Source organism: Odocoileus virginianus, chromosome 14, assembly GCF_023699985.2.
Source record: "Odocoileus virginianus isolate 20LAN1187 ecotype Illinois chromosome 14, Ovbor_1.2, whole genome shotgun sequence".
Classification (NCBI taxonomy): domain Eukaryota; kingdom Metazoa; phylum Chordata; class Mammalia; order Artiodactyla; family Cervidae; genus Odocoileus; species Odocoileus virginianus.
This window is the reverse complement of record NC_069687.1, coordinates 63,765,079-63,782,660: the sequence shown is the minus strand read 5'-3', so window position 1 is coordinate 63,782,660 and position 17,582 is coordinate 63,765,079. Positions and strand designations below refer to the sequence as shown.

General features: G+C 41.1%; 1 protein-coding gene and 1 pseudogene across 1 annotated transcript in view; both read right to left on the bottom strand.

Moving 5' to 3' along the window:
• UBTD2 (ubiquitin domain containing 2) overlaps window positions 1–9,540 on the bottom strand; it is a 58,445-nt gene extending 48,905 nt beyond the window's left edge. The window contains exon 1 of the mRNA XM_020870255.2: window positions 9,158–9,540. Within this exon, the coding sequence (XP_020725914.1) occupies window positions 9,158–9,227 (70 nt within the window). The 5' untranslated portion in view covers window positions 9,228–9,540. The remainder of the gene's footprint in view (window positions 1–9,157) is intronic.
• Window positions 9,541–15,343: 5,803 nt separating this feature from the next.
• LOC139038297 (U6 spliceosomal RNA) lies at window positions 15,344–15,414 on the bottom strand (annotated as a pseudogene).
• Window positions 15,415–17,582: the final 2,168 nt, after the last annotated feature.

Here is a 17,582-nt window from a genome sequence, read left to right as displayed (position 1 = left end):
TCTTGCTGGCTGCAAGTCAAAGGACCTGATGCAAGATGGAATACATGCTTGACTGTTCTTGGTCAACACGCATGCATCTTTAAGTACATACGCGTTAGTAAAGTCTCAACCTATGGTTCTTGAACTACCAGTGAATCATGAGGAACCTGCTGGTAGCCTAGTACTGCCCGATAAGCAGAAGCAGAAAGCTGGGTAGGGATGGTGAGAGGTGGCGGGAAGAATCAGGTGCAGTGGTCCACCAAATGAAGATAAACCATTCAGGTGGTCTGCAGTAAGGAAACAGGAGAGAATCACTAAATCAGCAAATTGGTCATCATGCCCAATTAATATGATCATGTTGCTCACCAAAACCCACCTAATGCTTTCTTGCAACGAGAAGACTGTGTTTCAGTCAAAAATCACAAGAGAGATAACTAACTCATTAACATAAAAGCAAAAGTTCCTTACTACTGTTATTAACAGCCAATAATTATTCTCACTGGAAGACTCACCTGGATATAGTACTACTAGCAAGGTGCTGCCAAAGCTTTGCATTTATAGTAAGAAAATCAGATTTAAAAATCCACTGATTAAAATTTCTCCCTAAGAAAGACAGGTATCATAGACTAGGGCTATCAAAAATCAAGGGAATGACAATTCCTGTATTTCTAATGGCTTAAATCTTCTGTTCATACTATGCAACTCTAGACACTGATTCCTAAATATAAAATCAGAGATAAAAAAGACAGCTCATTTAATAGCCAGAATAAGATTCTTCATTTAAAATGTCTTTCCAACGTAAGTTCCCCGATAATCTTATCTGGGAAAAAATTTCAACCGTCTACTTAGTAGAAAACTGAAGATGAGTGGGACAAGCCCAGTGGGAGGAGGCAACTGAGGCAGGGGCTGCCACACGCCTCAGCAGCTGCTCATGGAAACTGGGGTGCTTAATTCTTTTCTAAAGAAGACTCAGCTTGCCCCATATGGCAGTATTTTCCAACTGTAGTTTCCCATCTATTTCACTTCTCATACCTACTGAACCTACCCAGCTACCCAAAGTACCACTCTATTTCCAACCTACATTTTTTTGCTGTATATTTTCCTTTTGGTTCTTTCCACACAACTCCATTCCTCCTAGTAAAATCAGCCCCTTTCTGCTTTACATCAAGTAAAGCTTCCTATTTCACAGTCTCTCTCTCTCCAATTGGTATGAAATGTCATGCATCCTCTCATAAAGCCCCAGAGCTCACCAACCCAGAAAAACATGAAAGATTTTTACTTCTACTGTCACACGAGGGATAAAACGAGGAGACTTAATCTTTAGTCCCAGTCATGTTCAATTTGCTTTTTTTTTTTTAACCATAGGCACAGCCCTAAGAGAAGCAGCAAAAGAAAATTCAATAAACAACCTAGAGAGATGACAAGTGTAAGTAATACATGAAACACTGGAAATATATAAAGAATAGATTTGCATGATATTCTTGAAGAAAGTAACTGATGTCTTGTAGAGACAGTGTCTGTTCTGAAGTACACCAATCTCAAAGGGGCCGTTGGTATATTCTGGAGTTGGACGCCCAAGAAGTCTGTCTTATATTAGGATATAAGTACCAGACTACGACTAGAATTTCCACAACCACACTAGAATGAAAAGTTCAAATGTAATTAGATCTATCAGTTTCAAAGACAGACCTGTTTCCCAGTAACTCAACAAAATTCAGTATACTAAGTACTCACTACAGTCAGGTCCTGAAAGGTGATTTCTCATTTCTCTTCTTTGTGAAAATTTCATGACTCAATTCTTAGTACTGTCCTCCTTTTTTCACTTACTTATAGCCTTCATTCACTTTTACACCTTCAGTCAATTTCCCCAGCTGACTCCAAAATCCACATTCATAATCCTGAACATTTAGGAGTTCCATATCTAAACTTCAAAATGATGTCTCAACTTAAAAATCCTTCTGTCAATTAAACTTTAACATACTGAAATGCTGCTTTCTCCAGATGGCTCTTTCTTATTCCCCAAAATCTGACATGCCACCTCAGTATTCTTGCTTTGCCCAGGTTCACAAATGAGGTTATTTTCTACATCCCCACATCCAAAAAACCACCAACTCTTGCCATTTTTCCCCCTAATGTATTCCTCACTCCAGTCTCTTCCCACTGTAAGCAATCTTTTATCAATGCTTCTCAAACTTGAACGTGCATGGGAACTGTTGGGGAATACTATTAAAATGCAGATTCTGATTCAGCAGTTTACAGCTTGGGCCTGAGATTCTGCATTTCTAACACGCTCCCACCTGATGATGACAAGGCTGCTGGTTGAGGAACCACACCTTCTAGCAGCAGAGGTCACCTTGTGTTCCTTTACTCTCTCAGCACACGCACAATTTATTCAGTGGTATTTTTTATCTGTTTAAATAGTGTTTTTTATTTGTCTCATACATGCACATTTTACTATGCTTTCCTAAAAAAAGGATTCTGACATACTCAAGAAATAGGATAATGATTCCTTTTTTTGGAACAACAGCAACCAATACAAAGTTGGGCATCCTGTGGGTTCTCAATGGTTGTTGATTGTAAAATGCTTCCCCAGAAAAGACAATACTCATCTCTTGATTAAGAAACTGAAAGGGGTTTATGGATCACCTGTCAAATTTTAAAAACAATTTCACTGCATATCAACCTTTTCATCAGATCTGACAGAGGAAATAAGCTTAAAACAGCTTTCTATTCATAGTTAAAGCAAATGTTAGCTATCAGATTTGTAAATTACTGGTTATAGATTTATTCTTTATCCATCAGTGATTAAAAATAAATTTAAAACTGAAACTATAAGCACAAGCAACAAAGGTACAAACAGATATACTGAACTTCCAAACTTTTGTGAATCAAAAGACATCATCAGGACATGAAAAGACAACCTACAGAATGGGAGAAAATATTTGCAAGTCATGTATCTTATCGTTGTTGTTCAGACGCTCAGTCATGTCCAACTCTTTGTGACCCCAAGGACCACAGCACACCAGGCTTCCCTGTTCTTCACCAACTCCTGGAGCTTACTCAAACTCATGTCCTTTGAGACAGTGATGCTATCCAACCATCGCATCCTCTGTCATCCCCTTCTCCTCCTGCCTTCAATCTTTCCCATTATCAAGGCCTTTTCTAGTGAGTTGGCTCTTCGCATCAGGTGGCCAAAGTATTGAAGTTTCAGCTTCAGCATCAGTCCTTCCAAAGAATATTCAGGGCTGATTTCCTTTAGGATGGACTGGTTGGATCTCTTTGCAGTCCAGGGACTCTCAAGAGCCTTCTCCAACACCACAGTTCAAAAGCATCAATTCTTTGGTGCTCCACCTTCTTTATGGTTCAACTCTCACATCCATACTTGACTACTGGAAAAACCATAGCCTTGACTAGACGGACCTTTGTTGGCAAAGTAATGACTCTGCTTTTTAATATGCTGTCTAGGTTGGTCATAGTTTTTCTTCCAAGGAGTAAGTGTCTTTTAATTTCATGGCTGCAATCACCATCTGCAGCGATTTTGTTGTTTCTGTCACTGTTTCTGTTGTTTCCCCATCTATTTGCCATGAAGTAATGGGACCAGATGCCATGATCTTCGTTTTTTGAATGCTGAGTTTTAAGCCAACTTTTTCATTCTCCACTTTCACTTTCATCACAAGGCTCTTTAGTTCTTCTTCACTTTCTACCATAAGGGTGGTGTCATCTGCGTACCTGAGGTTATTGGTATTTCTCCTGGCAATCTTGATTCCTGCTTGTTCTTCATCCAGCCCAGGATTTTGCATGATATACTCTGCATATAAGTTAATTAAGCAAGGTGACAATATACAGCCTTGACGTACTCCTTTCCCAAACTGGAACCAGTCCGTTGTTCCACATCTGGTTCTAACTGTTGCTTCTTGACCTGCACACAGGTTTCTCAGGAGGCAGGTAAGGTGGTCTAGTAATCCCATCTCTTTAAGAATTTTCCAGTTTGTTGTGATCCACATAGTCAAAGGCTGTGGCATAGTCAATGAAGCAGAAACAGATGTTTTTCTGGAATTCTCTTGCTTTTTCTATGATCCAACGTTGGCATGGATGTTGGCAACCTGATTTCTGGTTCCTCTGCCTTTTCTAAATTCAGTTTGAACATCCAGAAGTTCTCAGTTCATGTACTGCTGAAGCCTAGCTTGGAGAATTTTGAGCATTACTTTGCTAGCACATGAAATCGTGCAATTGTGCAGTAGTTTGCACATTCTTTGGCATTGCCCTTCTTTGGGACTGGAATGAAAACTCACCTCTTCCAGTCCTGTGGCCACTGCTGAGTTACCCAAATCTGCTGGTATACTGAGTGCAGCACTTTCACAGCATCATCTTCTAGGATTTGAAATGGTTCAGCTGGAATTCTACCACCTCTACTAGCTTTGTTCATAGTGATGCTTCCTAAGGCCCACTTGACTTTGCATTCCAGGATGTCTGGCTCTAGGTGAGTGATCACACATCGTGGTTATCTAGGTCATTAAGATCTTTTGGTATAGTTCTACCGTGTATTCTTGCCACCTCTTTTAAACATTTGCTGTTTCTATGCAGTATGTCCTTTATTGTGTCCATCTTTGCACGAATTTCTCTAATTTTCTGATTTCTAATTTGCATGATTTCTCTAATTTTCTTGAAGAGCTCTCTGGTCTTTCCCATCTATTGTTTTCCTCTATTTCTTTGCATTGATCACTTTGGAAGGTTTTCTTATCTCTCCGTGCAGCTCTTTGGAAGACATGTATCTTGATAAGGGTTTAATATACAGAATAAGGGTTAATATACTCCTACAACTCAATAACAACAACAAAGCCCAAACTCAATTAAAAATAAAAAGGCAAAGGACTTAAATAGATATTTCTATTAAAAGAAGATATTCAAATGCCAAATGAGCACATTAACATCACTATTACAAAATTCAAGCCAAAACCATAAGATGTCCCTCACTTTACACCCACTATAAAAGCTATAATTTTTAAAATGGGAAATAACAAGCATTGGTGAAAATGTGAAGAAACTAGAACCCTTGTATGCTGCTAAAAGAAATGTAAAATGGTGCAACCACTGTGGGAAAATTTACCTCTAAGAAGTAAACATAGAATTAACATGATCTCTCAATTCCTAGGTTCTCCTAGGTATATATCCCAAAGCATTGAAAACAGGGATTTACTCTCTGTACACTAAAGTTCATAGCTGCATTATTCACAATAGCCAAAAAGTGGAGACAATCCTAATGTCTCTCAACTGATGAAGGGATAGTCAAAATATGGCATGTATACACAACAGAATATTATTCAGCTATAAAAAGGATTACTGATACTTGGTACAACAGGATAAACCTGTAAGACATGTTAAGTAGAATATACTACCAACAAAACAATAAATATCGTATGATTCTACTTATATGAGATATCGAGAACAGGCAAATTCAGAGACAAATCATAGATCAGAGGTTACTAGGGGTTAGGAGGAGAGGGGAGCAAAGATATTGCTTAATGGATCCAGAGTCTGTCTGGAGTGATGAAAACTCTCTAAATACATAGTGATGATGGTTGCATGCTGTGGATATAATTAATGCCATTGAAGTATATTAAAAGTGGTTAAAATAACAAGTTTTATATGTATTTTACTAAAATTAAAAAAAATTAAACTAGAGGAAAAGGGGAAAAAGTCAGCATTCTTTATTTTAGCCCCAGTTTAAGCTCTGACTCTGCCATTTGGAAGCTCTGCCATGTTAAGCAAGTTATTTAATTTCTCCCAGAATCAGTCCATCTATAAAATAGATACTATCCACCTCCCAGAGTTGTTGAAGACTAAGTGAGAACATAATCACAATACCTGTTACACAATAAATATTGGATTAAATGGGTAGCTATTACTACTCAAAAAGCATTGTTCTCATCAAGTAGGTGTTAAGGCTGCTATAAATGGATATTCGAAAGAACTCCATGATATTCTCAAGACACTCTGAAATAAAGAAGTCAGTGTTTGAGATTTCCCTGGCTGTCCAATAGTTAAGAATTTGCACTTTCACTGCAAGGGTATGGGTGGGTTCGATCGGTAGTTGGGGAACTAAAATCCCATATGCTGCATGCAGCAGCCAAAAAAAACCAAATCAGTCAATGTTCAGTATTCAGAGTTCTCCTCCTGTAAACCTAGAAACTGGTGACCACCTTGGTCAGTACTCTTGGGATATCACTGAAGGTACAAAATAAATGACACACCCAAAGGTGAGAACCTACTTTGCATTGATACATCACTACTTTCACTAAAGGATCAAAATATGAAAAGAAGGGAATTGGCTGTCTTCAATGAATTTCATTTTATTGTTTTTTTAATCATATATTTCTTATTTTTAAACCTCATCAGAGATTTAATTACTTAGTAAATGCCATGGGCCACAGTCTTGTCTAGAGGACCTAAGTGCCAACCTCAGCATCACAATGTCATCATAAGGTGGAAAACTATACAAAATACGCTGTCTGAAAATGTCAAAACAGCTGGAAATTCTAGGAGTGTGGAAGCTTGCAGAGTATTGTTAAATAATCTTGCATAAGTTCTATAATATAACTTTCTTGATTAAAATTAGGCATTTAAAAAATGGTCAAAATAGCTGAAACTCAAAAATTGAATTCTAGGCAAGGTAAACCATAAGATATGGCAACTGATTCCAAAACAATACATAACAGAAATCTTACGACATTAATTAAGCCATTATCCATATTCTAAAAACTCCTACAAAAATTTCCCAAATTTCTTCAAAGTACTGCACCTAGAATGGAAGTTATTTTCAATATACACATTTATTTGCATACTTAAGATTCAGAGGGAAAGGGAAAGTACAGTACCTCAAATGGCCCAAAAAGTTTTTTAAGTCATTTTACCAAGTCTGCTGATATTCAGAAAGTGAAGCCATCCTAAAATGATGATGTTTGCACAACACTGTGGATGTAATTAAATCTGTCATGAAAATCTTAAATCTGTCATGAAAAACACTGGGAAACTGTGCTTTACTCCATGCTGAAAAAAAATTTTTCATAGCCCAATATGTCCAGATTAAAACCACTACTGTATATCTGAAAAGTGAAGGATCTGTGCCAACACCCTTAGGAAAAAGTCTTTCCCTTCCAAACAAAAATCTACTGTAGTAAGCTAGTAACTATTTAATAAGTTAACCTGAAACACTCACCTGGGCTAATTCCTTTAAACCACAATTAACGCTTTAACTTTCATGACAATAATGAAGAATAAAGGCCTCCACAAATTAAATTCTAGAAATAATCCTTTTATCCCACACAGCTCACTCCTTCACCCCAGTTACATCAGTGTCTTGCCTTCTCTCCAAAAATAAAACCAACGTTTCATGACTTTTTTCCTAAACTTTACTCTGAAAAGGTAAAGCATAGCTTAAAATCCAGAAAACTCAGTTCTCAAAGAAGCTGACACTATAACTATCTAACTAGGTACCACTGGTAATAACAAACTACCAAAAGCTAATACTTCTTGCTTTTAAAAGCCCATGCTAATAACATCTGGCTGGTCACAAGTCAAACCACCAAAAGGCCTTAAAACCATACATTAGTTCAAGGGCACTACCAACAAGAGAAAACTGTTCAATTAGAATGTTAAAATGAGTGTGAAAAAACTACCTGTAACAAGCACACTACCTATACTTACCAAAAAGTAATACTACCTGTATAGTTTGGTACCATTAATGATCACCTCACCCACAGGATTTTGACCCTCAATTTGATCTTAACCCAAGGTTATTTTAAATCATGCGCCTTTTATCTTCCTGCTTGGTTTTTATCGCAAATCTCATTGTTAACGTGCCACTGAGTAATTATGCTATGACTTGAAATGCACTACCAAGTACCACTTTCCATGGACAATTTTTTTTCAAGATGCTTTGCTGAGCTCAATTTGCCCAGGATTTAGTCATACAGGATGCCCATACATTTTAACGAAGTAGCATGGCTAAACATCATGTAATCAGGACATTTTATAAGTCAAAAGTTAGGTGTACATGGAGTTTAATGACAGGCAAGCAACTGGTCCAAATGTTAGCATGTTAAGAAAAAGTTGTAAACCCACCCACCCAAACGATTTAGTTTAGGAACTTACACCCCACATTTTTGTGACATCTAACGTAAGAGTGGAACAAAACCAACACTGTCATCTTTGCTATTTCTAAAAGCTGTTTCTTCTTTAACTAAAACATTTTGTCCTCTACACAAGCTATAGAATGGACCCAGTAAGAGGTCATATAACTAAAAGTAGAAATTAACTGGATTACTCTTCTCCTTTACTACAACATTGATTGAATTAAAATACTTCTCCTCAGCAAACATATTTACAATACAGTACAAGTGCGTTCCGTTTCACAGAAACTTTTAAAGTACGGATCCTACTGGGGTAACAGCATTTGTACTTTTATCCTACATATTTTCCTTTACGTAAGATGGATAGGAATTTGACTAGCCCACCCCGACAGTGCACTGGCCCAATATCCCCAGGCTGGAGCAAGAAGCCACGTTTTACTCCGGCAGACCATTTCCCCACCCCTCGTTAAAATAATGCCTGTGGCCACTTGAGACTTCCCCAGCCGAGTTCCAGAAACTTGCAGGTTTAAATGGCCAAATTGGAACCAACCAGGGCAGCTGTCATCTGAAACTCAGGAAAGCGGAGACCAGCCAACTCTGCTGAACAAGGCCGGGTTCGGAGAGATGTGGCGGGGCCCGTCGGAGGGAATGCATTAGGCTCCCCTCCCCACCCCTCCACCCCCATCAGTTCGCTTTCCTGCAACCCCAGCGCCGCCATCCTGTTCCTGAATAATTAAACGGGCTGGAGAGAGAGCAACGGAGCCAGAGGCAGTTTCTGGTCCGAGTTTCCCCAGCCGAGGCGGTGGGGTCGAGAGGCCGTGGGCTACCTTCCCGGAGCGCGGAGTGCTTGTCTGAGGGCGGGGGGTGGTCAGGCAAAAAAGGGGGCGACCCGGCGGCCGGCCGGAAGCGGAGCGCGCGGAGTGACGTGGAAGAGGGGATGACAAAGGGGCGCGGGGGCCCCCGCCGCGAGGCCCGCAGGGGCCGGGACAGGTGGCCAGGCCCGGCCGGGAACAATGGGGGGCCGAGGCTGCCCCCTGGCGCTCACCTACCTCCGGTGCCCTCCGAGTTCTCGTTGAGGCTGCCCGAGGAGTCGTGCTGGGCGCCCACACACCCGCCCATGGGGGCCCCCGGCGCCTCGTCCGCCACCTCCAGGCGCTCGTCCGGGCCCGCCGCCGCCTCCGGTTCCTCAGGCTCTGCCGCCGCCGCCGCCGCCGCCGAGCTCCGGACCAGCGCTCCGCTCCGCTCGCCCGCCGCGGCCCAGCCTCCGCCCCCCTCTCCGCTCCACCCACCGCCTTGGCTCGGCCCCTTCCTCCGCGCCCACTTCTACCTCAGTCCCCGGGCAGCCCGCCCAGCAGGCCCGGCCCGCGCGCCGCCCTCGCCTCCGGCTCGGCCCCGCCAGGCTGGGGCTGGCCCATCCCGGGCGGGCCGCGGCGCCCACCTCACGCCTTCACAGACCCGGGCTCCCGCGTGCAGGCGAGCCCCGCGCCGACGCCCCGCGTCTGCCAGACCCCATCGGCCCCCGCCCCGCGGCGCCGCCCTCCGCATCGAGGCCTGGGCTCCGTCGGGCCCTCCTGGAACGGCCGGGGGGCGGGGCCGCGGGAGACCGCGCGCTGATTGGCTGCGGGCGGGGCCGCGGGCTGAGGGGCGGGGCCGGAGGCGGGGTGGCGCGGAGGGGGATGCGAGGCGGAGGGGATGCGAGGCGGGAGGGAGGCGGCCCCCGTACCCGAGGAAAGGCGGCGGCTGGGGATTCCGTCCCCGGGAAGAAGCCGAGAAAGCGGGCGTGGAGGAGGGAGAGGGAAAGACAGGAATGAGCAGAGAAAGCGATGGAGGGAGGGAGAGCAGGACAGGCGGAGCAAAAGTGAATAGGAAAAGTGGAAAGGGGCGAACTCGAGTTTCTGACCCCTCTTCGAGCGTCCTCTCCTTCTGGTAGACGTGGGTCGGGGGCGGGCGGGGGTGGCGCACGGAGGCGTAGTGACGGAAGGCTCGCGGGCGGGTTCCCACGTACCCGGCGGAGGGGTGCTCCGGGCTGAAGATTCAAGTCCCAGCACCTTTTGGATCTGTGTAGAGTCCAGTGGGTTGCTGTCCCAAGTCCAGGCTTCTCCTTGCCCGCCCCATCCCCCTGCCCCCTGCAATCTCTGTGCCCCATTACTAGACGCAGAGGCAGTCTTTGTGGTTGCAAACTGGACTGAGATTACGGAGGCAAGGCATCCGGGGCTGCGAGAGATAAGCGTGGACCGTAGTTCAGGGGGGCGTGGGTTTGTTTCCTCCTCACAGGATTATTCAGACACAATGCTACTTCTCAAGATCCTGCCTTTAAGAGTCCTAAATCGTCCTTAGAACAAATTGAAATGTAAATAAATAAAATACCCTGCTTTTTCTAAACTAGAATTTGGTACACTGACCACGCCCGACATTCTTGGCCGTTGCTCTTCCAGTCTGAAGCCAAATTGTTAATGGTCCCTCTAGAATTGTGCCAGGATGCCTTAAAATTTTTTATCACCTGGCTTGGGTCTTTCTAAAGCTTACTTCTGCCTAAGAGCTGTTTTAACTATCTGCTCCATTTTTATAATCAGATTTCTTTTTTTAACGTCCTGGGTCAGCTTTTGCTTAGCATTAAAGAAAAATTTTCAAGTAAAATACCTAGGAAAGTGGCTCTATGCAGCTTGGAATTTGCATTTAAATATATTTTCATACACTGCTGGTGGGAGTGTAAATTGGTTCAGTCTTTTTGCAAAGCAATTTGGATTGCAGATCAAGAGACTTAAAAATGTTCATACCCTTTGACTCAGGATGGGAATGTAGCTCACAGAAACAGTCCAAAATGGAGGCAAAGATTTCAGTCCTTGTATTCATTTGACAATCAGATTAAAACGAATGTCCAATAAACAAAACCCTATACTTACATGAAAACAAAGTGCCTTGTGAGAAATAGAAGTCTGCTATAGTAAATTTATACTGACTAATGAGTGTTGTCCTAGGTACTCATGAACATTCAAGGAGCTTATATACAAGTGACATCTTTGTGAGTTTTCAGAGGGTGCTCTGATATTCAGGTACTGTGTCATAAAGTCTTCTATCTGTTCATCCTCAGCTAAGTATTCATATAGCCAGACAGACATCACTTCATCACTTCCCCGAAGGAGAGAAGCTGCATACTGATAGCTTCAAAGGGATTGCTTTGTCCTAAATTTTGCTCTAAACCAAGAAACCAAGTCTTGTCGGACTCTGCAGCCCCATGGACCATAGAGTCCATGGAATTTCCAGGTCAGAATACTGGAGTGAGTAGCCTTTCCCTCCCTCCTCCAGGGGATCGTCCCAACCCAGGGATCGAACCCAGGGATCGAACCCAGGTCTCCCATATTGCAGGCAGATTCTTTACCAGCTGAGCTGCAAAGGAAGCCCAAGAATACTGGAGTGGGTAGGTTATTCCTTCTCTAGCAGATCTTCCCAGGAATTGAACTGGGGTCTCCTGAATTGCAGGAGGATTCTTTATCAACTGAGCTATCAAGGAAGCCCAAGGAGCGCTGAGGACTTGGCAACCTTGAGGAGAGAGCAATGGCATTGAGAAATCCTTAGCTGTAGATGTTCTCCACCTTGCTTTCATCTTAAAACAGAGACACATTCCCAGGAGATAGTAATAGGGCTGCTAAGGTCCCTACAGAATCTGATATCTGACCTGTACTAGCTATATGACCTTAAATTTCTGTATAGCTCAGTTTCGTCACCTGTAAAACTGGGCCAATAACAATGCTGTAAACGCTGTGGGAACTCATTAACTCTCCTCTTTACTCTGTTCTAGCATGACCTGTCTAAACTCACTGCACTCAAGATGTTCCATAGAAACAAGCCTTCTGTGTGTGTGTGCTTTTCTGCTTTTTAATAACATCTTTATTAAGATATAATTCATATTCCATTTATTTCACCAATTTAGAGGGTAGGATTCAAGTAAACAGTGGTGCCACTGTGGAAAACATTATGGAGATTCCTCAAAAAATTAAGAATAAAACTTCCATATAATGCAGAAATTCTACCTCTAGATATTTATCCAAAGAAAATTAAAAACACTAACTTGAAAAGATGTATGTACCCCCATATTCACTGCAGCACTGTTTACAATAGCCAAGGTGTGGAAACAACCATAGTTTCATCAATGGATGAATAGATAGAGAAAATGTGGTGTGTATATACAATGGAATATTATCCAGCCATTAAAAAAGATTTTGTCATCTGTGATATCATGGACCTTGAGGGAATTTGCTATGTGAAATAAGTCAGATGGAAAGATAAATACCATATGATCTTATTTATATGTGAAATCTAAAAAAAAAAAAAAAATCAAACTCATGGAACAGATAGGTGGTTGCCAGAGGCAGCAAGTAGGGTGTTAGCAAAATGGGTGAAGGAGTCAAACAACACAAACTTCCAGATATAAAATAAATAAATAAGTCCTAATGATGTAAGTCACCTTAAATCATGCATGATGGCTTTAATTAATACCATATTGCATATTTGAAAGTTGCCAATGGACCTTTTGTACAAATGGAGTCATATGAAGTGTTTTGTGACTGGTTTCCTTCATGTAGCATAATGTTTTCCAAGTTCATGTTGTAGCATGTATCAGTACTTCATTCTTTTATGACTGAACAATATTCCGTTGTGTGGATATACTACATTTTGTTTATCTTACATCAGCTGATGAGCATTTAGGTTGTTTCCACTTTGGCTATTATGAATAAAGTTGTTATGACATTCATGTACAAGTTTTTGTGTGAATGTAGGTTTTCAATTGTTCTGGGCATATACCTAGCAGTGAAATTGCTTGCTCATATGGTAACTCTAAGTTTCTGGGGAATTGGCAAACTGTATTTTCCAAGAAGATCATACCACTTTATATTCTCATTAGCAATTTATAAGAGGATATAAAATGGTGCAGCCATTTTGGGTATGTAGAATATCTCATTGAGATTTTGACTTGCACTTCCCCAATGACTAATAATTGCTTACAAAGGTCCACAGAGTCAAAGCTATGGTTTTTCCAGTAGTCATGTATGGATGTGAGAGGTGGACAATAAAAAAGGCTGAGCACCTTTTTCATTAATGCCTTCAAACTGTGGTGTTGGAGAAAACTCTTGAGAATCCCTTGGACAGCAAGGAGGTCAGACCAGTCAGTCCTAAAGGAAATCAACCCTTGGGTTGAACTGATTCATTGGAAGGACTGATACTGAAGCTGAAGCTCCAATACTTTGGCCACCTGATGCGAACAGCTGACTCATGGGAAAAGACCCTATTGCTGGGAAAGATTGAGGGCAGGAGGAGAAGAGGATGACAGAGGATGAGATGGTTAGATGGCATCACCGACTCAATGGACATGAATTTGAGCAAGCTCCAGGAGTTGGTGAAGGACAGGGAAGCCTGGCATGTTGCAATCCATAGGGTCACAGAGAGTCAAACACGACTGAGTGACTGAAAAACAACAAGAATATCTCATTGAGTTACATGCATTTCCCCAGTGACTAATAATATTGAGTGTCTTTTCATGTACTTACTGATGATTTGTATGTCTGCTTTTGGAAAAATGTCTACTAAGATCATTTGCCCACTTAAAAATAGGATTATTTGTCTTTTTATATTGATTAATAAGGGTTTTTCATATATTCTGATAACACATCCCTTAGCAGATATATGATTTGCAAATATTTTCTCCCATTGTGAATTATTTTCTAATTTTGTTGATAGTGCCCTTTGAAGCATGAAAGTTCTAAATTTTGATAAAAAGTTTACGTTACTGGGACTTCCCTGGTGGTCCAATGGCTAAGACTCCACACTCACAATGCAGAAAGCTTGGGCTGGATCCCTGGTCAGGGAACTAGATCCCAGATGCTGCAACTAAGAGTTCGCAGGCCACAACCAAAGATCCTTTATGCCATAATGAAGACTGAAGATCTTGCATGCTGCAACTAAGACCCAGCACAACCAAATAAATATATATTTTTTTAATCACAATTTCTCAGAAATTCTGATTCAGTAGGTCTGTGGTGGAGTCATGGAAGCAGCATTTTTAATGCAGGCATCAGGCATTTCCTGAGAGAGTTTGGTCCACAGATGGAATTTCACAGAACACATGTTCTTGACAAAACTTGATTCTCCATATTCTCTGCCAACCTGTTTTTACTTTAGCCTTTTTCATCCTCTAGAAATGGCACTGTAGTCCATCCAGTTTTTCAAGTCTCGAACTTAAGAGTTATTAGTGATTCCCCCATGTTCCTCACCTCTTGCATCCAGCCCGTTATCAAATCCTTTATACTCTATCCATTAAATATATTCTGAATCTCTCCTCTTTTTCTCTGTCTCTGTTGCCACCATCATCTCTCACTTTGGCTGCTACAATATTCTCCCAACTTGCCTTCCTGCACTCTTTCTTGCCTTCTCCTATAATTCATTCTCTAGTCAGCAGCCAGCATGATTTAAAAAATTTTAACAACAAACCTGCACGTACTTAAAGTGTATACCTTTATAAGTTTAACAAATATATACACCTGTGAAACCATTACCACAATCAATATATTCATTCATCACCCCCAAAAGTTTCTTCATATCCCTTGGTAATCCATGGGTGCAAGAGGTGAGGAAGATGGAGGAATCACTAATAACTCTTAAGTTTGAGACTTGAAAAATTGGATGTACCATAGTGCCATTTCTATATAGTCCAATTTCTGTAATCCTTGTTTACTGTATCTCCCAAGTCACCTGTCCCCAGGCAACCACTGATCTGCCTTATGTCACTACAGATTACTTTGCATTTTCCAAAAGTTTCTATAAATGAAACCATACAAGATGTACTCTCTTTTGTATGACTTCTTTCATTCAGCGTTATTACTTTGAGATTCATCCAAATTTTAGGGTTTATTCCCTTTTTTTGTCATCCTTGCTCACGTGTGTGCTAAGTCACTACAGTTGTGTCCAACTCTTTGCAACCCTATGGACTGTAGCCAGCCAGGCTCCTCTGTCCATGGGACTAGATTAGGACTCTGCACATTCACCACCAAGGGCCCAGGTTCAATCCTTGTTCAGGGAAATAAGATCCCAGAAGCTGCCTGGTGCAGCCAGTTAAAAAGAGAGATGAAGAGAGAGCAAAAATAAAAAGCAGAGTCCAACCCAGGGATCCAACCCAAGTCTCTTATGTCTCCTGCATTGGCAGGCAGGTTCTTTACCACTAGCGCCACCTGGGAAGCCATCTTGTGCAGGGGCCATGCTAATCTTCTTTGTAACATTCCAATTTTAGTATATGTGCTGCTGAAGCAAGCACTAGGGTTTATTCCTTTTAAATACTGAATAGTTTCCCATGGTAGGGAAATGCCAGTTTGTCCAATCACTTGTTGAACTTTTGGGATGTTTCCAACGTTTCATGATTACAAGTAAAGTTGTAAAGTCTATGTATAGGCACATCTTTTTCTTTTTACTGGCTAAGTGCCTAGTAGTAGAATGAATGGAACATATATAGTCATGTTTTTATGGTTTTTTTTTTAAAGAAGCTACCAAACTATTTTCCAAAGTGGCCTTATCATTTAGACTCCTATTAGTATTATATGAAAACTCCAGTTCCTCTATATCATCACCAACACTTGGTTTGGGTCAGGTCTAATAGCTTAGTTGGTAAAGAATCTGCCTGCAACACAGGAGATCTGTGTTTGATTCCTGGGTCAGGCAGATCACCTGGAGAAGGAAATGGCAACCCACTCCAGTATTCTTGCCTGGAGAATCCCATGAACAGAGGAGTCTGGTGGGCTACAGTCCATAGGATCGCAAAAGTTGGACACGACTGAGAGACTAAACCACAAGCACCACCAGTAAGTGTTTAGTGACTGTCTCTCTGTAGTTTTCATTTTTGCTTCCCTAATGACTAACGACATTGAACATCTTCTCCTGTTATTATTTACCATTTGTGTATCTTCTTTTGTAAAGTGTATGGTCAAATCTTTTGCCCATTTGTATGCTGAGTTTCTTATTCTTGAGCTTTGAAAGTTCTCTATATTTTCTGGATACAACTCTTTTATCGAATATTTAATTTGCAAATTAGTCTTTGCTTTATATTTTTACTCTCTCTCCATCTCTCTTTTTTAACTGGCTGCTCCATGCCACTTCTGGGATCTTAGTTCCCTGACCAAGGATTGAACCTGGGCCCTTGTGGTGAATGTTCAGAGTTTTAATCGCTGGACCACCATGGAATTCTCTTTACTCTCTTAAGAATGTCTTTTGAAAAAACAATTTAAAATTTTTGATGAAGTACAGTTTATCAATGTGTTCTTTTGTAGATCATGTATTTGGTGTCATATAAAAAAAAGTTGCCTAAATCAAAGTCAAAAAAACTTTCTCCTTTTTTTTCTTCTTGGCTCTTTATAGTCTGGGGTTTTACATTTAGGTCTATTATCCATTTTGAATTAATTTTTGCATATTATGTGAGATATGGATCAAAGTATTTTTTTTTGTGAATTGGGTTTTGAATATAAAAATACATCTATCAATATTTAGCAACATTTGTTGAAAGACTCTTTTCTCCACTGAACTGACTTTGTACCTTTAAAAAAAAAAAATCTGTCCAGTTCCTAATAGTTAAGACATGGAAGCAACCTATATGTCCATTGACAGATGAATGGATAAAGAAGATATATAGATATATATATATACACACAGTGGAATACTTGTTGTTTAGTCATTAAGTCACGACTGACTTTTTGGTGACCCCATGGACTTGTAGCTTGCCAGACTCCTCTGTGCATGGGATTTTGCAGGGAAGAAGACTGGGGTGGGTTGCCATTTCCTTCTCCAAGGGATCTTCCTGACTCAGGGATTAACCCTTGTCTCCTGCATTGGCAAGCAGCTTCTTTACCACTGAGCCATCAGGGAAGCCCACAGCGGAATACTACTCAGACTTTATGCCATTTGCAGCAACATGAATTGACCTAGAGATTATCATACTACGTGAAATAAGTCAGAAAGATATCATATGATATTACTTACATGTGGCATCTAAAGTATGATACCAATTAATTTATTTATAACATGCAAGCAGACTGACAGACATAGAAAACAAGCTTACAGTTACTAAAGGGGAAAGACGGGGAGGGATAGACTAGGAGTTTGGGATTGGCAGATACAAACTATCATATATAGCATAGGTAATCAACAAGATCCTACTGTACAGCACAGGAAACTATATTCAATATCCTATAATAAATCATAATGGAAAAGAATATATGCACACAAATGTATGTGTATATACATGTAACTGAATCACTTTGCCGTACACCAGAAACTAATACAACATTGTAAATCAACTGTACTTCAATTTTTTTAAAAAGATTTATCCATATATGTGTAAGTCTATTTCTGGACTCTCTACCCTGTTTCATTGATCTATTTGATATTGATGCCAAGATCGCATTCTGCCTATCCTGTAATAAGTCTTGAAATCAG